General features: G+C 40.0%; 1 protein-coding gene across 3 annotated transcripts in view; it reads left to right on the forward strand.

Moving 5' to 3' along the window:
* The window catches only part of CDON (cell adhesion associated, oncogene regulated), a 120,825-nt gene that overhangs the window by 44,469 nt on the left and 51,091 nt on the right, over positions 1-25,265 (forward strand). For all 3 annotated transcript variants that reach the window (XM_085647398.1, XM_085647400.1, XM_085647399.1), the window contains exons 2-6: positions 273-400; positions 6,278-6,550; positions 18,404-18,550; positions 20,753-20,896; positions 22,621-22,905. In XM_085647398.1, the coding sequence (XP_085503524.1) occupies positions 325-400; positions 6,278-6,550; positions 18,404-18,550; positions 20,753-20,896; positions 22,621-22,905 (925 nt within the window). In that variant the 5' untranslated portion in view covers positions 273-324. The remainder of the gene's footprint in view (positions 1-272; positions 401-6,277; positions 6,551-18,403; positions 18,551-20,752; positions 20,897-22,620; positions 22,906-25,265) is intronic.

Below are 25,265 nucleotides of genomic sequence, written 5' to 3' on the forward strand. Positions count from 1 at the left end.
TCATTATGGAAATATTAACTGTGATTACTTTTTTAACATGCAGGGAAACAGTGTTGATTGACTAATCTCCATTGCCCTAAAATATCATCACTATTTAGAGTAATGGCTTGTAGCTGATTAGATGCTATTACACACTGTATTTGTGATGAAAAAGTAACAGCTAAACCATGTCTTCTATAGAAAATGTACTTTAAAACAAGTTTAATATCATTAGGATTTGATGAATTACATGTTTGTAATAATTTGAATGTTTTCTTTCTCTTTACCTACAGAGCGCCTCCTTCCTTTGGAACTTTGCGCCCTCAACTTGCGTTACTCGTCGCTATGCATTCTGAACCCGGACCTTTACAAGGATTGTTTTATTTCATGTTCATGGTCCTGTATTCCAGTGCTACTTCAGGTACAGTCCTCAAAGTCTCAATAAATTACATGGAATCCACATAACTGTTTGTCCTATTAACATATAATTTGCCCTGAAACATTGTTCGATCGAGAATGGTGGTATATGCTTATGTGCAGAGAAAAGGTGGGGCAGATGGATTTCTTTTTGGTGATCTGGCTAGATGCTTAGCCAATAATGCCTTTGATAATTACTGAATTATGGCCACAGAATCAAAGTTAAACATAGCAAAGATGAAGGACGTCACTCCGGATAAACTGCAATTGTTGAAAGATTTTGTTTCTCTCGATGATTCAAACTCAGTTTTCTTTGACGGGTACCACAAGATGAACAAGTAAAGATCAGAGATATACTGAGTTGGACTTGAGTCAACTAGCACATAAATAAATTGTAGGATGGAACAATGAGCCGGATTGTCTCTAGAAGCCTCCTTCATGAAGAAAACTAGGTGTTTGGAAGTGCATTTTCAGTCTTTATGTTGGCTATTGAGCTTCAAGCATATATATACTTTGAGCAGGCTTCCCTCTAATTGCTGTAGGGGAATCTGAAAATGTCAACAGTTTTTGACTTATTGTGTATTCTAAGGATATGAAGAAACTGGTTAGTAGAAAGGAGGGCAGTTTAGTAGGTGTATGGTTTGATTTTGTTAAGTATATAGTTATTGGTTTTTCTGTTGATAAATTGGAGTTGAGTAGAATGTGTGACGACGACTCGATTAAGCAAAGGCATGGAGGCATTCTGGCCTTTTCAAGGCAAGAGTCTTGGTTTCAGGATTTTCTGGGCAAAATCTTTTGACGTAATTTTGGACTGACTGCCTGGAGCTAGTGCTGATACTTCATTAGGATTCGGTTTACGCAGACGAAACACAAGTTGGTGCTCAATCAGGGTGTTTCCACTTTGTCTGCAGTGGGAATGAAATTAACTGGCCTCCCTGAAGATGAAGGACATGGAAGAACACACTGACAGTGGATCCATCATAAAATGTGTGGCGGGGTTAAGGAGATAAAGGGTCTTGTGGTGCATTTAGGTTTGAGATACAGGAATTGTGTTTAATAACTTGTTTAAGAGAAGACGAGGCCCTCCATGCTTCAGAAGCTGGAAAGAAATAACTCTCTTTTTAAATTTGTGTAGGAAGTGTATGTAGAGTGCTGCCACTTGCACTGGAGTGGTTCAGGATGTTCTCCTTGCAGATGACACATTGCTACAATCTCATTCTATTATACCATTGTACCAACTGCTCCAAGCGGCATTTATTAGGTCTCGCCTAGCGTTATCAGCGCTTATGCGCTGCTCTCGCCATGCAAGGGCTTCTTGGAATCAGTACGGTTCCAGAAGTCGAGTCTCAGCTCCACCTGCCATTTTGATTGGTGCGTGTCGTTTTGCATAATGGATTATGCAAAACAGTGGGATGATTGCACCGGAGACATTTTAATCCCTCCTGGTTGCCACCCTGTTCTCTTTTGGCCCGCCCCCGGGATTGGATCTTGTACTTGCGGCGGGAGACAGTGTCTCTTAATTAGCCGCTAAGCACTTTTTTTTCCTATTACCGCGTTTATCTTCAACAATGGCTGACACGCCTTTCATGTCTCTGGCGCGGCTTGTTCTTATTGTACCGTATGTTTGTTCGGATTGCTTTCGGTTTAAATTGCATTGTGACGCTGCGTTAAACAAAAGTGTACTTTTTGTTTGGATGTTAAGCAAAAGTGTACTTTTGTACTGCGTTAAATAATAAAGTGCTGCAATGTCCCTTTCCTGCAGCCCGTTCAGGCTTTAAAGTGCAAGCTGTCTGGCACCCCACGCTTCAGCAGTGGTGGCCGCACACACCACTCGCTGGATGCTGCTATTGAGCAATAACGGCGGCCGTTTCTTGTTTTTTATTTTCGGAGCTCCATGCATGCTTTCACTTTCACAATGCCGGACTGCGCACACCACTCACGGGGCCCTGCTCTTGAGCAGTAATGGCGCCCGCTTCATGTTAGCATGTGCCATGCCTGCTTTAGTGTGAAACAAACCTGGTATGCTTGCTTTACCATAGAGCCGTGATGCATTGTGTAGTTGCCCCAAGCTACAGTTTCTTTGTTTCTTTTATAATATTATTGTGGTATATTTTTTTATCAAATTATTTTTAGTCTGTGTAATGTACAAAGACCCTATGGTCTCTAAAAAAACTTTTTAACAAATATGATGAATAAAAACTGATTTGTAACATACCATATGTTTTTCTGCTTTCCTGTGCTATACACTAATTCAAATTCAATTTTTTTATTGTTAGTATTGACCCTTGACGAAATGTGTATGAATATTTAATGATGTGAATCTATAACTCTGTTTTAATATAACACGTGATCCATATAATGATTAGATAGGGACTCTCTAAAGTTTGTTTTTTTGAAACTCAAATGAACGCCCACGAGTTTGGTTCTCTAAAGCGCCATACTGCCACCTAGTGGCTTTTACTGAAGGCTACCTGCTGTCTATTTGAAGTGACCGAGAATCAAGTAAAACAAGCACTGGCCTAGCCAATAGATCTCGCCTTTGAGACCTGCTGCATAACTAAATACTTATAAGGTCCCAAAGGCAAGACCTATTGGCCATGCCAATGCTTGTTTTACACTGTTGCCAAAAAGATCAGTTTTGAGTCTTGGCCCGTGAGAATCCATGAAACAATAAAATTCAAATCCCTCACCTGGCAGGCCACGATCTTCTCTCTTCCCCAGTTATGCCCTCAAGGGCCACCCCTTGCTGCAACAAGAAATGTCCATTCAGAGCCTCTTAATATAGAGTCTAGATCATATTAATGTCTTTAATCTGATTCTGACTCCACCTCAAACCTGGACATTTGGATCAGCACTTATTGCTCACCCGTAAACTCTCAAAAGTCAAGGCCACTGAACTCCCCATATTCCTAAGTATGACTTGATGGTGGTCTAATATGTAGTAAACAGTTTGAGCTATTTCTCTGCAACTAGTGTTAATTCTTCTATTGCCAATATAGTCCTTATGCAAGTCTAATCTCCAGGTCCCCGGACCGAGCGTCCCACTAACAGTACAATGGATTGTAATGCAGCCCCTAGGTCATGTTCAGCTGTTTAGCTTGAAGCCTGCAGACAGCACAGCTTCCTGATTTGATTACAACTTCTTGTGGCTATTATGAAAGTTTCCCTAGGAATGCATTTCGCCCATTGCTTACTTTTGGCTTTGTGGTTTGCAACTTACAGTTGCTTACTTTCTATTTGCTGGTATATTTGCTTAAGGGTGTCCAGCTTAAGTTCGTCCATCCCTTGTTTACTGTGTCCTTCCATGAGCTCCCTGTGTGTTAATAGGCCTTTAAGTTTTGTTCTTTCTTTCATTCATTCAAAGATAGAGGTCGAATGTCAGTTTATTTCTTCTGGGGGGGCTTGGTGTAAACTTTTCTTTCTCCGACTTATAAGTGAGAGAATTTGTGGCAATCCTGCTGAGTGCGCATGTGAGAGGAGAGGGTGTAGGATGTACAAATAAAGCACATTTGTTTTGTAATTCTGAAGCGTGGTGGAAACAATTTTTTGAATAAGATTAAAACACATCAATACACATTATCCCCACACAATCGTTTGTGTGCAATAAAACTGTATATCAGTGCAAATGTAATGGCCATTTCAATTGAAAATGTGTGGTCTGTGATGGCAGCGCGCTACCAGACCATGAATACTCCAGACTACGCCACTCCACTTAACACCACTCCCCTTCGTGTCCTTCCACTTTATGCCACGGTACTCCATTCTACGACTCCCCACTCTACTCTGGCATGCCACTCCACTGTACGCCCCTTCACATCACTCTCTTCACAACACCACAAGCCCCTCTACTATACACCAGTCTACCCCCTCCACTTACCCCACTCCAATTATCCCTAACCCACTCTACCCAAATCCACTCTACCCCAATCCACTATACCCCCTCCTCTTCACTTCAATCTACCCCAGTCCATCCCACCCCAATCTACACCTCACTCCACTCGACCCCTCTCAATTCGACCCCAATCCACTCAACTACATCAAATCTACCCCACTTCACTCTAGCCTACCCCACTGAACCCACTCCAGTCTACTCCACTCCAGTCTATTCCACTCTACCCCACTTTGATCAAATCTACTCCTCTTAACCTTCTTCACCCCACTCTTCTCCTCCCCACTCCTTTCATCTCACTCACACTAACCCAATCAACCACACCCCACTCCACTCTATCCCAGTCTACCACTCTACTCCAAATTACCCCTCTCGGCTTCAATCCATTCTAATCTACCCTAATCCACCCCACTCCATCATACCCCAATGCAACCCACTCCAACAAATCTACCCCACTTAAATCCACCCCACTCCATCCCACTCTACCCCACTCCATTCCAGTGTGCTCCACTCCAATCTCCACTCCACTACAATCTATCCCACTCCAGTCTACTCTACCCCACTGCAATTTACCTCCGTCTACCCCACTCCAATCTACCACAGTCTACTCCACTCCACTCTATCCAACTCCACTCTACAACAATCTATTCCACTACAATCTACCGCAATATTCCATCCTCCACTCCAACCTACCCCTCTTAACTCCACCACAATCTACCACACTCCTCTCCAATCTACTACACCACACTCTGCCCCAATCTAACCTACCCCACCCCAATCTACACCAATCTACTCTGCTCTAGCCTGCCCCACCTCATGCTACCCTGCCCCATCCCACTCTACTCTAACCCACTCCACTCTACCCGCTCTATTCTATCCCACTCCATTCCAGTCTTCTTCATTCACTCTAATCTACTCCACTTCAATCTACCCCACTCCATTCTAACCCACTCCTCTCCACGCTAATCCACTCCACTCCCATCTACCCCACTCCTATGTACTCTTCCCCAATGTACTCCTCTCCATTCTACCACACTCCTCTTCATTCTACCATCTCCATTCCATCCTAATCTACTCCATTCCACTCCAGTCTACACCACTCCATCCCAATCCACTCTTCCCCAATATACTCCAATATACCCCTCTCCACTCCGCCCCAATCTACCCCACTCCACCCCCTTCAACCCAGTCTACCCCTATTCAATTTACCCCACTCCAGTCTGCCACGCCAATCAACCCCACTCCCCCATTCAAATCTGCCCTAATCCATCCTACCTCACGCCAATCTACCTCACTCCATCCTACTTCACTCCTCTAAAATCTACCTCATCCAACTCCACTCCTTTCTACCCAACTCTAAATATTTGACCTTCTCTTTGAATCTACCGCTGTATCTTTAAATCCCTATCTAGCTATTGAAATAGCCTCTCCAGAAGTAGGGAGCTCAAGGCTCGTGTTTCATCCAATGTATTTTGCCTTTTAGTTTCTAACCAGTTTACTTTTTCCAAAATTCCATGAATGGTTGGATTTCTTGGAACAGAACCTTAGATATGTGTCATGTGCTCTGGTACCACGTTAAACCCAAAGCCAGACTAGCTGCAGTTGCTACACAGGGTAGTCACTTTTCCTCCTTGGTTTGGATATCTAGGAAGCTAAAACCTGCCCACTGTATCACAACACTTATGTGTACAGGGGAGAGCATTGCCGTGGACACCATTCCTACTAGTTCATATTCAGAAGCTAAAATGCTAAAAGTTTGACAAAAGACTTGAATATACAGGGTAAATCTATAGGTCTTGAAAAAATCAACATGGTCGCATAATACATGTTGGCTGTGGTGTATCAATCATCAATGAAGCAGATTTGATTCTGTATGCATCCCTCGACTTAACATGTAATTGTTTGGTAGTAAGCATAACATAAAAAGTCTATGCCTAATTAAAACTGCTGAGACTAAAATATGCAGCTGATGCTTTTCTCTCTTTTGTCTAGATTTGCCTCTTCATTTTGTCTCTGAACCCCTATCTACTATCCAGAAGCTGGGCGGGCTTGTACAGCTGTTCTGCACTTCTGAGCCTAACACAGCTCAAATCTCTTGGGTGTTCAATGGGCAGAGATTGGATGGAAAGCTGGACAATGTTGAGGTGCAGCATGGTTCTTTGACTGTCCTCTCACTCAGCCCGTCTAATTCAGGCCAGTACAAGTGCATTGCTAATAACTCAGCGGGCGCAATTCTCAGCAGGCCTGCAACTGTCTCCATTGCACGTAAGTTACCTTCAATATCTTCCTCTTGAGTATGCATTGTGCTGCAGTTTTGAAGTATCTGAATATTTGTTTTAAATCTATATTAATGTGTGTTTAGTGTTTATTTATTTGACAGAAAAATCTCAGTTTTTAAATTTGTTTTAAAGACTAGTTTTTTAGGTTACTTTATTGATGAGATTAGAAGATGCGAGACCCAGCTCTGATCTTGATTGGAAGTAAAGTAGCATTTTCCTGGGGATAGATTGATGCTTTGAGATGACTCCTAGGCAATTTCATTTTGAACATATTGCTAAATCCTATTACCTAGAGGTACAACATATCACATGTAAAATCCCATTAGATGCATTTAATAATTCATAAACTCGAGGAACACTGTTTTTTAATGTGTATATTTCAAATCTTGATTAAAATCTACCCCTAAATTTTTCATACCAATATAGTTTTCATATAGAGTGACTCCAGCCAATACTGAATTTTTTCTTCAATTGCTGCTATTCGGTAGTTGTAGTTCTTGCTCCTGGCTCCCAGTGTCCTAACTGGATTATAAATATATGGCTTGCTACATACCTTTTTGATGAATTTAAGTGTTGGCCATAGCAGTTGTGTTACTACCTTGGATGACAATATTGCGGTGGCTATTTAATGTTTTTCCAAAGTAAAACCTTTAAGCATTGGTTCTTTCATAATGTTCTTCCTCTTTGAATAGTCTCCTTTCTCAGGCTGACATGCAGTCTCTTGTGCCCTTATGCATACATCAATTGTATTTTGTAGCTTATCATGTTCCCAGTGTTTTTTGTTGTTGTCATTGGAGCCAATAACTGTATTCACTCTCTTTCCTTACTTGGCGTTATCCTTCCTCAACTTGTCCCTTAATCAAGGAAATGTTCCTAGTTCCTTCAAGGAGGCAATAATGGTACCTCTACAAAAGAAAGTTGGTGAGCACCTCCTCGAAACTGTTGTCCGATTTCTCTACTCCAGTACTTGCCAAAAATACTAGGGGCCAATATAGCTCGTAATCTTTGCTCCTTCCTTGAGGACTCAGATTTTTGTAATCCCTGCCAAGCTGGCTTCCATCTAGCACACTCTGCGGAAGCAGTTCTTCTCTTGGTCATGGACAATATGCAGGAGGAAGTGCCAGAGCCATAACTCATGCCCTCTCGTCCTCCTTGATCTCTCAGTGGCTTTTGGCACGGTCAACTTCAATCTTCTGGTTGACCATGTCAGGGCTGCAGGACTCTGCAATCAAATGGATCATCTCCTTTTTAGATAGACCTTAGTATTGGCTCAACCACTCCTTCAATTATCTGAAAGTACAACTGAATTGTGGTGTACCAAAAGGCTCTACCCTTTCTCCACACTTCTTAAACCTATACATTTGCCCTCTGGTGCAGTCTTAAGAAATGTAAGTAAGCATTTGTACTCATTCAGATGATGAGTAACTTCTTTTTGCAATTGACAACAGCCCTAAATCTAAGATGCTTTTCCAAGACACTAGGTTGTTTATTCGGGATCGGATGATCAGCAATCATCTGAAACTAAACTCTGACAAAGTAGAGATGGTTATCACCAAAAAATAAGCTTGACCTCTGGAGTCCTTTATTTTGGTCCACTGCGATGGGAACCCCCCCCCCCTCCCATCCCCCACCCACCCACACACCTCCACTCAAGAAATGAGTGAAAAGACTCTGAATTCTTATTGACGAGGAACTCTCCCTGAATCTGCAACTTGGATGTGTGATATCATCCTGCTTCCTCCAACTCTACATAGTAAGAAATAAGAATAAGAAATGTTTTTACTGTAGATGCACTGAACAAGTCATAATTTCCCTGGTTATATCGACAATTGACTATTCCAATTCCCTCTTCTCAGCTCCTCAACCGTAGGCTTCATTTGGTTCAAAACCAGGCTGCATGGCTGATCTACTAACTTCCTAGACATTGCCACATTTCTCAAGCGATGATAGCTCTCCATGACTTCCAGTTGCCCAGAGATCTACTTTCAAAGTCCTACTCATGAAAGCCCATTTTTCATAAAGTCCAATATCCATAAGTACATTCCCAATTGACAACTAAGTTTGACCCATCTGCACTATCTAGCGATCTTTTGAATCAACCGGAAAAGGGCAGATGGATCCAGATTCTCAGTCATTGCCCCCCTTCTCTGGAACTCCCTGTCCCTGGGAATCAGGACGACCCCCAACTATGGGAAATTCAGACAGATGTTAAAAACATGGCTCTTCAAGCAGCCCTATCATTAATACTTTAAGCGGCCTCTATGTTGGTTACCTCAGCGCCAAGAAACCGTCTGGCGTATGTGCGCTCTACAAGTAATAGTAGCAAAACATAACATTGTCCTTGAGTCCCAAGCCAATTCGGCCTTTAAAGTTATGCAAGGCGTCCTCTGTCTACCTCATTAAATATGAAAGAACCTTTCAGAGAGATTCTTTTACTGACAGCATGCATTTCCTCTTCATTTAAAAAAAAATAAAAAATTAACAGTGTTTGTTTGAATTGTGTGCTGGATAACCCAGGGCTGTCACCAGGTTTTCTAGTGTCCCTAGGTAAAGATACATTTTCCCATTTTGTATAGGGAAGGAGTGAAGACAATCTGGTGCTCACCTCTGCTGATAAACTAGTACCTTCTAGACGGCTGGTCTTTACCTTCTGACTTTTGTGGACCACACTTAATCATTTTTGGAATCCAGGGCCCCCTCCTTGAGTCATTATTAGAAGCCATCGATTGTGATGGTTTCAGCCTCAAAACATTCAAAATGCAGAACCCAGCATTTGTCAAACAAATACACAAATGATGAAATATTTTCATCAATTCACAAATAAAAAAAAAATAAAGGGAAAAGTGGAGTATTTCTAAATTCAATTGAGACCGCTCATTGTTCATGCTATATTCTGTTTGGTGTTCTTGCACTGCTCCCACAAATCAATCTGAGAATAATAACTTAATTTTTAGCTTCCAATTTCAAATTCCTTCACTTATACTGAACGTTTTAAAATGTTCAGTTTTACAATTTGCTTCTTTATATTTATATGTAATTTATTAACCTGTTAATATTATTTAATTTTCCAAGCAGTCATAGACCCACTAAGTATGCTTTGCAGACACCCGTGGGTGCCTGGACAACAGGTTAAGAACCATTGCTGTAGACCAAATCCTGAGTTCTTATGTTATTTTTTCAAATGAAATGAACCTGACATACAATGCAAAATACTGGCAATTTTGAGCAGAGGTCTATTGAGTGCCCCCATGTGGCTAACATATTCTGCCTTTACATGGAGTGGGACGTAGAAACCTGTCTGCTAAGTACTTGGATGAGTTTTCCAGTCTAGTTCAAATCCCTACTCCTGATTTGATGACTGTCCTCTGTGTTCTTGGTTAGTCCTAGCCCTGGAGCATTTAGGCTTCACCCTGATCTTTTATTGGTTGAGTGTATCCTTCCACTGTTTTTGCAAGGTATTGTGGCATGTGAGATTTAGCACTCATTGGGATTGCATATCCAGTTCCTTCCTCTGTCTCCCCCTCTCCCCCCCCACAGAATGTCTTCATATCACTCTCTCCTCCTGTTTTGCACCATCCTCCACCTCCCCTGCTATGCTGCCTTTTGGTCTCTCTCGCTGCCCTTTTCTCCTCTCTTTCTACTACTATTCCCGAACCTCCACCTCCTACTCCGTGTTTTTGCCAATGCTTGTAGAATTGTGCCACATACATTGGCAAAGCTAATAGCCGAAACCAGCCATTTAGGAATGTTACTCTGAATACTTGCAAGATGACTGTATGTTTTTGCACTGCTATTCTGCTGTCAGTGGCAAATATAATAATTGCTCAAAACAAATATTGGCAAAGCAACACTTGTTGGTTTTTCCGATACTTGTTACCTCTATTAAAACTGGGTCGTTGTCTCACTCTTAACTACTGACTTGTGGTTTTCTTTTGTTTTCGAATAGTCACACATGCTTTTTTTTCCCGTCTCTTTTACACACACACAGATGGTAGGGATTGTCTCTAAACTGAACCAATTTCAATTATTATTTTCGTTAACTGTATAACCTGAAAAATGAGTGAGTTGTATATAGGTACACTGTACACATGGCAGGATTGCGGAACAGGTGGCCTGGAGGTTACCATGCAGACGGAAAATAGTGGGGATCTGTGGCGCTTTTTTACCCCTTTCTAACAACTTTGCAAGAAAAGGTACTTTGCGGCAAACATCCCACTTGGGAGATATTTTTCTGGACTACTGGTTCCATGATGCAATGGGGCTCACTCGAGCCAGCTTCCTGTTTAATTAAACTAAAAGATGGATTAACTTCCTGTTTAATTAAAATAAAAGGTGGACTAACAGGAACCTTAGTTGTTTGCTGCATTTGTTTCCTGGGATCCATGATGAAGGGATGCTTTTCCCGAAACGCGTCGGATCAATGCTTTGAAGGGGGCGTGCATTGATCTCCACTTACCTGGCAGGGCCCTTTATCCTATCTGCCTGGGAGTGCTAGCCACGTGGGTGTTTCCTCTGTTTGCATAGGTACACTGTATATAGGCTTTTGAATAAACAATCTCTTTATGTAAGTTACATCTTGATGCGGTGTAGTGTGCAGACATAATGTACCATATTAAGCATAATGTGCTTGATTACATTTTATAGTATTGCATTCGCATATTGCTTTTATAGTATCTGGAAACTTCATTTTTACTTTGGTGCAATATATAATACACTGTGATGCGGCATGATTTTAAAAATCGTAATACGCGACATGTTTATACACAAGTCACAAAAGGTTGAAAGTACACATTGCACACATTAGATTACGGTGACATATAATACAGAGACAAGTGTAGGGAAGCATTGTAAAAGCGTGCTTTAAAACGTGAAGATAATTTTCTTTTTATAAGGTAACATTAATGTATATAAATGAGTTGTGATAATGAATTTTAATGCATATGTTGCTTATTAATGCAAATTGATGAAAATTGGGATGCTAACTGAATTGGCTTAGTGTTGTTCATGCCCTTTTCTGAGAATGCACCAGTTAGAAAAGTCGTTGCAAAAATATGCAGCGATGAAGTACAAGCTTGAGATTTTGTAAAATGATACTAGAGACTATAGTTGATGAAATATTAAAAACTAATTTTGTAGGCTTAAATTAGAAAAACGTGCATTTATATGAATGTTGTGAAAAATTGTGGTAGTAGCGCATTTCTAACGTTAGCCATTTCCATGTACTAATTTGTGAAAATATACACATTCTTTTTTCTAACTGAATTAATTTCATTTTATTGGATGCTGGTTTAGAGCTCATTTCATTTAAATGTGCAACGCTAATTCAAAGACCTTTCTGAAATGCTTTTTCCCCCAGTGCTAACTTTCCCCCTGAATTAATGCAATGGATCTTTCTTTACAAGTGAAATGTTGCATGTTTACCCTGTACGTGTTATCCCCTAACATTCCGAAATGTTTCTTTAACATTCAAAGTGAATATTCCTGTGGGAAAAGATTTTCAGATATAGCTATAAGCCACAACTTTGTATTTCTTTTTTACCAATGTTAGGCCTGTGTCGACTCGCACACTTTCGTCTTTCATGACTAGCATGGGAAACCAGTTTGATGTTTCAACCATCTCAGGTGACCTGATGTGAACATGGACATGTGATAGTCTTTCGATGGTGGTGGGATTCCACGACACTGGACATTGCTAGAAAAAACTCTATAAAAGAAGAAACCCCAAAGGAAGTGCAACGAAACGCCATTGATTTTGCTTCTTGAGACTCCAAGGTTATATTGGTCATTGCTTTTCAACTGTTTATCGATGCTACAGTCTGTAGCTGATTGGACTGAGACCTTCTTTGTCGAACCATTTCTATTTTTTCAATTTTCCATTATATCTTTATCTGTATGCTAATGGACTTGACTCTAATGGACTGTAAGTCAGGACTTCCCCATTTTTCGTAGGGCCTGAACAGTTAGAAATTTGAACCTTCATTCTGCCTTGATGGATAGTGTGACTTTGTAACTTTGCAAATTGAATCCTATTCGATAAAGATTTGCCTAAATGTTTGGTGCTTTAATGCGAGCTGTTCTATTCTTGACTGAAGTAATTCAGGAATGACTGATTTTAATTAATTTTGATTCTTTAATACAAGAACCAAATTAATCTAAATCTTGTCTGTCTACTATTGAGTCCTGTTGGTTCTTCCATTTAAACTGTGCATCTGTACTGATGTTTTAAATATGTTGTAGGGAGAATCAGCGAGCCCTATCAGAACATCAGGTTTTACTTCTTTCGTTATGTGTTGCAATTAAAGAGCTTTTGGTTTGCATAATCCTCACTCAATTTAACTTCTTCAGAAGGTTGGGTCCTCCAGTTGCTATTCTTTATTTTTACAGTATGGTCTTAACAGTGGTGTACTTAAATTTGATTTCTGACTTGTGAGTTGACGAGTCAATTTATGGTCCTCATACAACAGCTAACGTGGAGTTTTGGTCCCCCTAATTTCCACCGCTCCTATCGGTGGAGAAATATTTATCAGGGCATCCTTGCCTCTGTGGTAATGGAAACGTTTCATACTGCCTAGTCGTAGAGGCCCCAGTATGGTTAGAGTAGTAAAGAGAGTAAGCGTATGAATAGAAAACATAGGTTATGTGAAGCTCTGCCTTTCTGCTTCTTGATAAAGTTGGCGTTCATTCTATTGTGTGAGACTGCACCAGAGGTCTTTATGTTGTTCTGTTCTCTGTGGTTTTGGCAACAGTCTACCCATAGTTGGTACCATATACTTAGCTGCTTCCACGTGATGTCGAGTTATTACTGCTTTTGCACCCCATATTTATCTTCTGCTTGCTTTCTTGCTTTACTAACATGTTTGAAATGTATACTTGACTGTGTGAAAGCAGATAAGCATAACTGATTGAAACATAGAGCAGATTTGTGATACTTGATATGTCCATCAGGTTTATTCAATTTATACTTTTTTTCAGCTCACTCATATTTGGTAGTTTGTGTATTGGTTCATAATTTTCTCTTCCATATTCGTTCAGGGTCAACTTGGGTCTAAGAATATGCTATATTGTTTGGGATCCTAGTACTAGTGCTTAGTTTGTAAATGACAATGAAATCTGCTTCACAATGCAAGAATGTGCAGAATTGTGTGATGAGGTGGAAGCAAGGTGACATCTGCTATGCCTGCCTAGCAGAATGTTTTAAAAACCTCATTCTATTTTGTGTGCAAGCTAAAAAAAAAAGAGCACGTTCCGTCCCTAGACACTGGAAAAATCTCTGTGCAGGTTTTCCATGCCACCCTGGGGAGCATGGCCACTCGCTGTGATTTTAATTGGCAGCCAGTCAGCATGGTCTGTGAGACCTATGATAGCTCTCAGTATCTAAACTGTTTGGTTTGTTTGCAGATTGCCTTTCTTGCGCCACTCTGGACCTCTATAGAATACTGCTTTCTTTTTTCACTTTTTTACCGTACCCAGTAAGTATGCTGGGATTCTGCATAGGTGGATTTACCTTGTGATCCATACTGAACTAGAAAAAAACGTTTAGCTCACTCTGCATAGTGAATGTGGTTTTTGGTGTATGGTTACTGGGGTGCCTGAGTATCCCATTCTGAATATTTTATTCTGCCCAGTATCCCACACTGTTTTTTAAGCATATATCCTTGATTCCAGGCTCGTAACCAGCCACCCTTACCAGTTCTGGTGAGGATGACCGCAGATGCCTTAAGCTCTGCTTGCAGGCCAGGGCCTGGTGTTTAGAGTCTGTAGTTACCAGGTCTGGTATTTGCAGAACCAATAATTCCATGCCTGGAAACATGGGTTACTCAATTGCCCAGAATGATATCCTCTAGCCTGCCCCCTGGAATTACCACTCTAAAGTACTCGTACCGAGGGCCACATCGGTAACATTCAAGCATGGTACTCTGTGACATTAGCGAGCTTTTTGGACCCATCTGTGGAGTCTTGAAATGGTGGGGCGGCATTGTATGATCACCTTGCTAGCTGAGAATTTGAGCAGACACCCAAAGGTGTAGCTTTGAGCATTTGTGTGCTTGAAGTCCTAAAAAAACACAATGCTCTAGGAAACAATTCCATTGTCTAGCTTCCAAGGTTTATTTTGGACATCCCTTTACTTCATAAGATGACAATGAAGGGTATAGTCAAGTCAATCACCATTTGCTGGAATTACTCTTAAACTGCAGGAGGACAGTTTGTGCCAGCATGACATTGTGGATTGCGGCTCGTGTAAAAATTCACGAAATGGCTGGAATCTGTTTTGCCCAGTAATTATTTTTTTATAATGAGCCTAGTTCCCTTATAGCCCTTTAAATTGGTCACTGCTTGAAAGCTTACCAATCATCTGGATAAAATTCAGAGCATGTTATGCTTGCCAGGAATCTTGATGTACCTGCCAAAACATTGGCTGATAATTTGCAAAATTACTGCAAGTGAGATAAATCCTCCACTCCATTTGGTATAGAATAAACTGTGGAAAGGGTGAAACCGCCCAGCTCATTGAATTTTTTTGGATTTATACTTTAACTGGTACTTTGTTATGATCCTTCTAAGAGCTGCATGAGCCTGGCAATTCTTTCTCCATGATAGTGTCTCGTGTGGAGACAGTTACTACCAGGAGAACTGACTGGCTGGCAGCTGGAGTTGGTGGTTCTGCATTACATGAAATAAAAGACTAAGAAACTTACCAGTGTGTCTCCTTTTAACACTCGTGACGAGGGTGGAAGGTGGGTGAGTGGGTACTTTATTAAAATTCCACGCTGGCATAGGAAGGGTATCACTTAGTGTATGGGCCCTTTCGTCATCACTTCTGTTTACAAGAATGTGGTCACTGTTCATAATGGTAGCAAGTGGGGCATGTCTCGCCTGGTTAAATTTCGGGGCGACAAGTCCTCATTTCCATCATGCTCCAGATGATTTGCCTGGTCTAAATTTGCCCAAGTGTGTCCCTCCTCCGAATTTTCATTCGCGAGGTCCTTCTCCAAGGTCTCGTCCTCCCAAACGTTATGAAGACTATGAAATGTATTGATCTCTTAAGTGATGTTTTTGAACTCTTTTTGCCATGTTTTTACTTGCGCATTTTCTTTTTCTCGTGCAATTCCTTTTTTTTCCTATGCCTTACTTGTTCTCTTTTTTTCTTTTCATTATCTCCTTTTCTTTCTTTCCTTTGTATTTTCAGTAAGGGGGATGTGTTGTAATCATTCTAAGAGCTGCGTTAGCCTGGCAATTCCATGGTAGCGTCTCGTGTGGAGACCGTCACTACCAGGAGAACTGACAGGCTGGCAGCTGGAGTTGGTGGTTCTGCATTACATCAAATAAAAGACTAAGAAACTTACCAGTGTCTCTCCTTTTAACACACTTCCAGATTCGCATGGGACTGCAACTTCATCTGGCTTTGGAAGAATTTTAAATGTTAACATTAAATTAAAAATAGGGTGGAAAGCACAGTACTATATAAAGGCATACAAGTTCAGGAGAAATATCAGGTGGACATTACAACGGGAATATTACAATCAGTTTTTGAAGCCATGTAATAAACAAAATGGCAATAGTACCCTCAAAGAATCATCATAACTTAACTTTTTTTTAACCAAAATACTCTTCACCTTCCCACACCATGAACCCAACTCAATAGAGGTTAGTAGGCTCTCAGATCGCTGTAGACCGCCAGGTATAATCTTTACTCCGTTTATGAAAGATTGCCAATGCCTACCCCCTTACATCACTGCAGTCCTCTCCTGCTAGGGGTCCAACGAGATCTCTGCCATCTGCCGACTTTCCTCTGCTTACAGTACTCCAACATTCGTTGTGCTAAATTCTTTCACTTATTCTGTGCGTATAGGTGTCTCTGTTCACTGGAATGACCTCCCTCTTGACTTCAAACACCATTTCCAATTTACCGGTCTTAGTTATCCCCCTGGAAAAATCACACATCAAGAATGCCACATACGTGATTTGGCAGACGTGCCTTCCAGCCTCCTGATCTTTCATAGTTTTTGGTAATTGAAGTATAAAAAATATACATATATATGTGTGTACGTTTATTTTGGCCATGGCGATAATAATAAATGTGTCCCAATAACACGTTATTTAGCAACTTTACTAATAATTGGACCTTTACATGTTTATTACTGCAGTGCGAAGGTGAAATTCGAGTATATTGCCACTGGTCAGCAAAACTGAGTGGAGAAAAACACTTTTTACTGTCTCACAAATTGCATGCAACAATTGCAATACACTAGAAAGCAAGTCTCCAAATAGTCAGTCTTCAAAATGAGTTTACCATACTTCACAAATGTAACCTCTTGCATACTGGTTTTAGTTAAGTGCTTGTTATTACAATAAGCACACATGAAATAATCCATGTATGGAGATACACAGAGTATATAGTGTGCGGTTTAATACTGATGTTTAGGGAGGGCTAATGGCTTTGTTTATCGTGAATCATGGACACTCAACGATGGTAATAAATAGAAAATTAACTCTGCCTCTAATAGATACATACACCCCCAAATATATATATATATATATATATATATATATATATATAACACCACACACACACACTCACATATTTAAATGTTTTTATTGCACTACATGCTGTGGTATACAAGCCCATGTTCACAGGCTCCTGTTAAATATGGAAAGTGTTTCATGGGTCTCTGTGACGTAGGGACCGTATCATTATGACCACACCTTAGCCATTGGCAGTTTTACCATTGCCAAGGCAATTTAGGATAAGGAGAAGAGAGTAACAAATTATGTGGCTTGGTCTACTAATTTACGTGGCCAGAAATGACAATAAGGACCCATTCTCTGGCAGTATTACTTTGATACACGAGCTAGAAAGACTTTAGTTGAACTCTGTGTAAAATGTGGCACGTGTGGTCTATCCATAACTGTGGTAAACGTCTCTGCCACATAATCACATCTACTGGCTCCGATCAAAACATTATTGCAATCAATGCCGATCGTTGGCTGGAGTTTGAGGAGAAGAATCCTTCTACCAGCAGAATGCGTTTTGTAACCAAACAAGTGGTATATTTTCTAAAATGCTACATACTTCTCTACATAATTAAAGGATTGCTTTCTTTTACTGCAGGACGCCAAACAGTGTAGCCTAGTAATCCACTTACTGTTTCAATAAAAAATTCTCTTTGTGGATTAAAAAACATGGTGCAAGTTTACTACCCCAAAGTAAACATGTAATATAAAAGTACACAAAGGATAACATGTTTAATATGGTCCTAAATAGCTATATTTGTGTTATGATAATATTTATAAAACACTACGCTTTCGGCCTCTTTGTTCTAATTTACAAGAATCCTTCAGCGGTAACACTGGACCATATTGCAAAGAGACTTGTAATGTCTCCGCTGTGTAAATATAGAGCTATTAAAGTCTTGTCTGTTTCACTGTTCACCCACCTGTGCAAAGTGCATCCAGGGTCCACAATCCAGTCTCTCAATGTGTTTACCACCGCAACCAGTTACTGTTGTATCTGTTCATACCCATTATTGTTTTTCTGTCCTGCTTTTGTGATCAAAATGATGTGGCGTGGCGGCCAGCAAAACAAGTATGTATCTGTGCTATTTCATATGCAACATTTAATAAAACCCTTTAAACAACCTTACATTTTTTGCTCTTGGATGTGGATGCTATCTCTAGCCCCGTCTGTCTTCACAGCATCAAATCCTACTGGGGGGGGGAAAGATCAGAGCCCTGTTTTGAGATGTTTGCTACATGGGCTACAGCTTATTGAAACAACTGCATTGCATTTCCTTTTCGGCTACACAAAGTATGTATCATCGACCTTTGTATTTTGTTTCAGATCTCGGTGACTTCGATTCTACAGTTAAACACCCACTCATTGTGGAAGAAAGGAACGCCGCCTTAATTAAGTGTAATATCCCTGAAAGTAACCCAAAAGCCCTAGTCCGCTACAGAGTTCGGGGGAAATGGCTGGAACATTCCACTGGTAATGTCTTCCCTGTACTAAAATCTATCTTCTACATGGAGCTTTCTGATTGTTGGTGCCAGCATATTGCCAGCTAGTTGTGCTCATTGTTCTTATTTCTTCACTGCTGCTTTTTAAAATCCTCCTTGAATCAACATTTCGTGATGTGGGTTAGTGCTCCAGTGTTGTTGACCCTTCACGCAGATGCTTGTCCATTAGATTGCAGAAATCGTATTGAACCAATTTTCAGCAATATAAAAATGACACTTTAAATAACCAAATGTGGGCACAAAGCTCCCAGCGTCATTTAATTGATTTTCCTTCCACCTTTTAAGTGAAGAATAAAATATTTGGTGTTATTTGTGCTCTTATTCAGATTTCTGTGTGATATGTGCTTAAAGTGATGCTGGCACAATGATCAGTTGCTTTAAATATAACTCAAGAATGCCATCTCTAAACTGTAAACGTACTGCTCTGTTATGTGGCAATAAGTCTAATTTTATGCTGATAAGAGTTCTTGGTTCCTATCCCATTGCTTGCCACACTAATGTGAATCACTTTTGCTATATTGTGTGTGAATGTGGAACTCCTTTTTTATTTCATTACTTTGTTTTTTTGTTTGTTGGGTATAGCACTAGCCGGCTTTGTTATAGCTCTAATTTCTGGTTTTGTTTTGGGAAAGAATCTTCACTTTAGGCGAGGCCAATTGTGGAGATCTGCACCACAATGTTTTTGAATGAATCTATCTATACTTGCCTCCTGGAATCCATCAACTCTTTTCCTTGAAATTACATTTTTCTGCCTTGGATTCTTTCTTTCTATGAAAAATACTCAGTGTTTATTGGTCCATTGATCACACCTTTGGCTCTTAATGACGTTAATTGGCTCTCCTTACTAAATCTGCATTTTTACATTCATCCCTAAGTAGTGAATGATGGCTAGTAATGGTCCTAGTACAATTTGCCTCAAACGGCAATATGTTTTGGGTATACGTAGCTGTTTGCTACATGAATACCTGGCTTTTCTACAATGTATCTGGCCAGCACAGATTTTAAGTTACCAGTTGTCTTGGGTCTATCTGTGCAGCCTTGCTTTCTCTGACCCTTATCTGTTGTTAGCTACTCTGGGGTTCTCCTTTCAGACGCTAAACCAAAACATTATTAATGAAGCAGACCCACAGTTAGTACAGACTGTCATTGCTTCAAGATCTGATGGGTCTTGTGACATTCAGTATGAAGCTCCTTATGCTTTGAATAGGAGGAGCAGCTAGAATTTTACTCTTGTGTAGTATGGTAAAGGGGAACTACTGTTGTCCTGCCTAAATGTTCAAGTTCTCTAATCCTAGAGAATTGAACATATCAGTGGCACCCATTATTCTAAATTTAACAGCCGGTTAAATTATACTCCATAATGCCAGACCTTTTCCCAAATGATCAGTGTTTGATGGCTTAACATGATCCTTTCTATTGGAAATTGCAACAAATGTGTTTCGAAGGCATTGAAAGGGAGCGTTCTTGGACTGCACTGAAACTCTTGGTGATCCAGAGTTAAATGTCCAGCATGTCCACCTTTTTTTTTTTATCATAGTAATGTATTCATTTCCCTCTCTAGGATTACATGTTCCTTGCTGTGCCAGGACTGCAAGCAGAATATGTAAATATATTCTAATAGGAAAAATATTTAAAAAAATAATCCGCCATCAATTTTTGTTTCAAGTGCCGAGTAAATGTATACATAAGTGCCAAAGAAGATTTCTGACCGTATGCTCTTTAGGCAGAAGTAAGTGGTGGCTTTTGGTATATTCGAATGGATTTGAATCCAAGATTAGCCTTGTTTGTTTGATACTTGAATCATCAAAATAGACAGTGAACATGGTCGGGCCAGATAAATATTTGCATGACTTAGAAAACATGGTTGAGTTAAGTATCGTAACAAGCTAAATGAAGGAAGTCATTGTTTGAGTAGATAAATAGGTTAGTGTTGAAAATACAAAGCTGCCTGAGGTTCATCCCAACAAGTCTTTAGCTTGTACCTGAAAAAAGGCAGAAGATGCATTTAGCCGAATGATGCTTTTTGCAGAGCAAACCTATTTTATTAACATGCTGTGTTTCATACCTACCTGGCAGTGTATGGGCACCTGCTGGCGAAGTTGTGGGGGGTTAACAAGACGTCTATAAATAATTTGAATAACATGATTTTTATTGTGATTTCTCACTAAAACAGATAATTATGTAATACTGCCATCTGGGAATTTACACATCTTAAATGTTTCTTTGGAGGATAAAGGGTCTTATAAATGTGCTGTGAACAACCCCATTACGCATGAGCAAAAAATAGACCCAACTGGATACAAGCTCATCATAAGTGGTGAGTATTTAATGTCATTGGGAGTTTCTGGCATGGATTCTTTCTCCTAGTCAAATGTACAAAAAAAATCTATTTTTGTAATATACATAGAATATAACGTATGCTTTGAGCAATAAATGTATTACATTTGATAATTGCTCCTCTACTCATTGTATATCTTGACCCAAGTGTTATGATAGATTTGATTTTCATCAATGTATAGTTGCCTATATTTGTTTTACATTTGGGTTCTATGTCCCCGCCTTAGGATCTGTATTTGTTAGCAGGTGAACCCCCTATATTTGCATTGTTCTATCTAATAGTCACAATCTTCCATTGTCTTTGATGGTTTAAGCTCCGTGCCACAGGCCAAAGGACAGCTATGCTGTAATCTTTGTTACAATTGTAGTTGCAAGAGTGGCTCTGCACGACTGAACCTTTTACTTTCTAATTTGTTACTAGTGGAAGGACAGCCTTTCCTCTCTATATAATGAATTCACATGAGTAACCGTGTTTGTTGATCATGGAACTGCTATCTTAGTACTCTGTTTGATATCTGAATACTTATTACTCTTTTGAGTGGAACTGCAGCATCCTATCCTCTTTGTAAATTGGGTGAGAAAACAGTTGCCAGGCAGCCTTGAATGTGTATGCAAACTATAATTTGATATATTTTCAGTGCTTTTGGTGCCTTTTGGGGACTTGTACATCAGTGAACCATGCTTTTTCAGTGATCTGTCACCGGTTTGAATCCAGCATTTGCTCTTGTCGAGATTCTTTGAAGGCTAGGTGGAAATAAGAATGCTATCTGTCTGTTGCACCAAGAAGATCCTTGGGTTGAGCATGCGCTTAAATTATCCCATGATGTTAAATGTTGTATATGTTCATCCTGTTGTTGGCAGGAATTTTGTAGACATCAGTGTCCATTTAATCACCGACAAAGTATGTTAAGTGGACTTGTAGCCTTTTGCTTTATTTATCTCTTAAAACACTTCTAATTGCCTCCTGTGGTTGTCATATATGGTGTCAGCAGAAATGTAATTTGTGTATTTTTGTTAGGTCATGAGATATGTCTTGCCGTGTGTAAGGGGGTGGGGTAGGAGGGTGGTATGTGATTACCTTGCTAACAGTAGATGGGGAATTTCAATGATGAGTTTCTAGATTATCAGCGTAATGCTCCTCCAACTTTTAGTGGTCAGCTGTAGTTTTGTAAGGGATTTTTCCCTAACTTCATCTGAGTTTATCAAATGTACATGTACCTTTCCATAAAAATTATAATTCACTTTTTGTCAGTCTCGATATTTTTCTTCGTTGCAATAGAATTACAATATGACATGTGTTTAATGTTCCTTGTGTTTTAAAGTCCACCTACAATATCCAGAAAAGTTAGTTATCAATGGTTAGATGTGCTATTTCCCACTGGTCTGCTAGAGTGTTGTGGATGTTATTTATTAGGAAATACAATAGATTTGAGGATTTTGGTCATCTCTGTACCTCAAAATATGTATGTAGTTCAGGCTTGGTACTATCTGGAATTTGCAGTTGAAGGAGCTAGTGGAAAAAATAGGAATCTAATCTGTTTCTCGTCATGTTACTTGTGGTTGTTTCATTCTTTTTCTACAAATCTGCACACTCTCAAAGCTTTCCAAACTTTAGTAGCAATTACTGTGTTGATGTGGACTTTCTAAAAAACTGAGTTTGACATTTTTGCAATTTTCAATAAAACGTGCACTGTTTTTGTTCAGGGTCATCATCTGAGGGCTCCTACATTATTTATCCTACCATATCTCAAACTTTGGACATTCCTAAGCATGGTTCTCTGACTCTGGAGTGTGTTGTCAGTGGATCAGCTTTCCATGTGCACTGGGTGAAGGAGGCGCATAATGTGGCGTTTGGTGGAAGGTTCAAATTGAAACACACCCATCTTGTGATCGATCGTGTTGAACCAACTGATGCTGGAAACTACTCATGCGTGCTGGATAATGGACTTGGCAAGCGTCAAACCGCAAACTACACTGTGAGAATACTTGGTAAGAGTATTTGAGAGTATTTGAAATATGTCCTTCAAAACAAATGAGTTGCACACCAATAAAACTTCAGATCACGCTCAAATGTAGCTAAATAGACTGATTGAATAATTATTTTAGTCCTGTGCTCTTCCTTTTTCTGAGTCAAGATTTGTTTTTTTGTAAAAAAGGGATGTTATCTAAAAAATAAAATAAAAAAAACAGGGTGTAAGAATTAAATTGCCACAAAAAGGTTAGTTCCATGCCTCAGAATTATGGTTCGTTGAGTATTTGTTGATTACTTACCTCTTTTGTTATACACTGTTTTGTTACACACTGTTTTTAAGGGCAAACCCACAACTATCTGGAAACTATAGAATATGCTGTACGGACACAAATTCCGTAACAAAGCTCTGCACTTTAATTTATGCCACAGTCCGCTTATCCGTCCATACGAAACTGTCAGGACTCTTGTATTGCTGGGAGGACTGCAACCGGTACCAATGAGGGAACATTCGGGTAACAGTGTGATATGGAGCATTGAGAGGAGTGCATGCTATGCAGCATGTCCACTGCATAGTATGGCTGATATTATTCTCTCCTGTGTGGTGGGCTCAAGATGTGATGCAATGGCTGTCCCCTTCTATTGCTCCCTAAGTGTTTGACAGTTTATCAGAAACAAAGTATGCCTGCAGCATTTTCTGCTAAGAACTCGTTTAAAAAAAAAAAAATGTTTAAAATTTGCATGTGAACCTATTTTGCTTCCAACATCCTTGAGTGTTCAATGTAGCGATTTCCTTATATAATACATTAAGGTATGAAAATGATCAGCTGACATCGGGATGCTTACTGTGCGCCTCATTGGTTTATTGGTATGGTCGTATATTAATGAGAAGTCTTTTCGAAGCATAAGACCACATTGGCATTTTTTTGTGAGCTGTTTGATATCACAAACTGTGATCTTGGTACGGTCAGGGTCCACATTTTTGGGTTAACTGAACTGAAGGGCCCTGCGCTGCTCGCCCGGTACGCCAGCAACTCTACCGGCTCACAATTTGATCAACTTGTGTGGGGAGCACCAATAGCAGAATCAGTCATTTCTGTTCCGTTAGTTATAAAGTTCTAACATTTCATTAAATCGCTTCATAATTAAAAAGCATTAAAAAAAATCTAATTATTACATATGTAGATTCATGAAACTCGATAATTCTCCAATTACCTGTACCCTGTGAAAGATAGTTATACATTGGCTGGATAACAGCTTTGAGATATCGACTTGAGGATATGAAATAGCTTGTCATCTGCTAGATGGGCAATATGATGCTAATGTTAAAGTACTCAGCAGTGAACTAATTGGTGGATTGTAGTTTCATGAGTGTGCATATGTGGTAATTAAGTTTTTATGTACGTTTTGATGCTTGATCAATCTGCAGGCCTGGAGCATCAGCACTGCAGACATTGGCCATCTGGCCCAGGTCCCTAGTAATGGCCGTTTTAAAATATTGTGATCTTGTTCACATAGCAAGTTCACCTGACATGGGTTAAAAAGAAAACTCTGTCAAATTAAGTATTCATTTTGAGTGGTGGGTCAGAGATTAGCAACATAGGAAAACATTGGTCGTTGGTCTCTGGTGGTGTATGTAGATCGTTGAATGTTCGTTTAGTGAAGAAAAATGTGTAATCGGAAGGACAGTCAATCAATTGCCAAGTCATGTGACAGGACATTCTCTTTTGGGGGGCTGGGGTGTGTGCATTAAGGAGTAAAAAGTGTGGGGCATCGGAGTAGGGACAAGAATTGTATCCAAGGCAAGCTTTTTGGAAATGTCCTCAAAATTGTACTTTTGATTTGTTGTTAAAACTCTGAGGAGGAATAGGCATCCTCTATAATTGCATCAGATAATGTATTTGCTTGCTAAAAAATAATATTCTCTTCCCAGTTTGGGAGAGCACTGATTGGAGCTTCATTTCACCTTCCAAAGGCCCTCTATTTCCTGGACCTTTGCTTTCTATCAGCAAAATGTGCCCGTCATGTCCCTTCTTGGTATCTACAGTCGACCTCATTCCACGTATTCTATGGGCCACGCCAGAGCGTTTTCCAGCTGTTGCAGCTAGGGTATGGGGTTCCACACCAGTTATTCCCACAGACTTACCCGTTTTGGCTGCCAGCCTTTTATTTCTCTCCAACTAGGTGAGGTTCCTCTGTGGAGAAACAACAGAAACTACCTTAGATGGTAATTGTGTGCTTCCCAAAAAATGCAAATTATTAGATCACATAGGACGTTTGCCTTTTAGTTTTTTTAATTGAAAGCAGAAACCTTCACAATAAACCCCCCTCTTCTCACAACACTGATTCATGCTTATGTTTGAATGTGAGGAACTAAAGA

This window comes from Triturus cristatus, chromosome 3_2 (assembly GCF_964204655.1).
Source record: "Triturus cristatus chromosome 3_2, aTriCri1.1, whole genome shotgun sequence".
In the NCBI taxonomy this organism is placed as follows: Eukaryota; Metazoa; Chordata; class Amphibia; order Caudata; family Salamandridae; genus Triturus; species Triturus cristatus.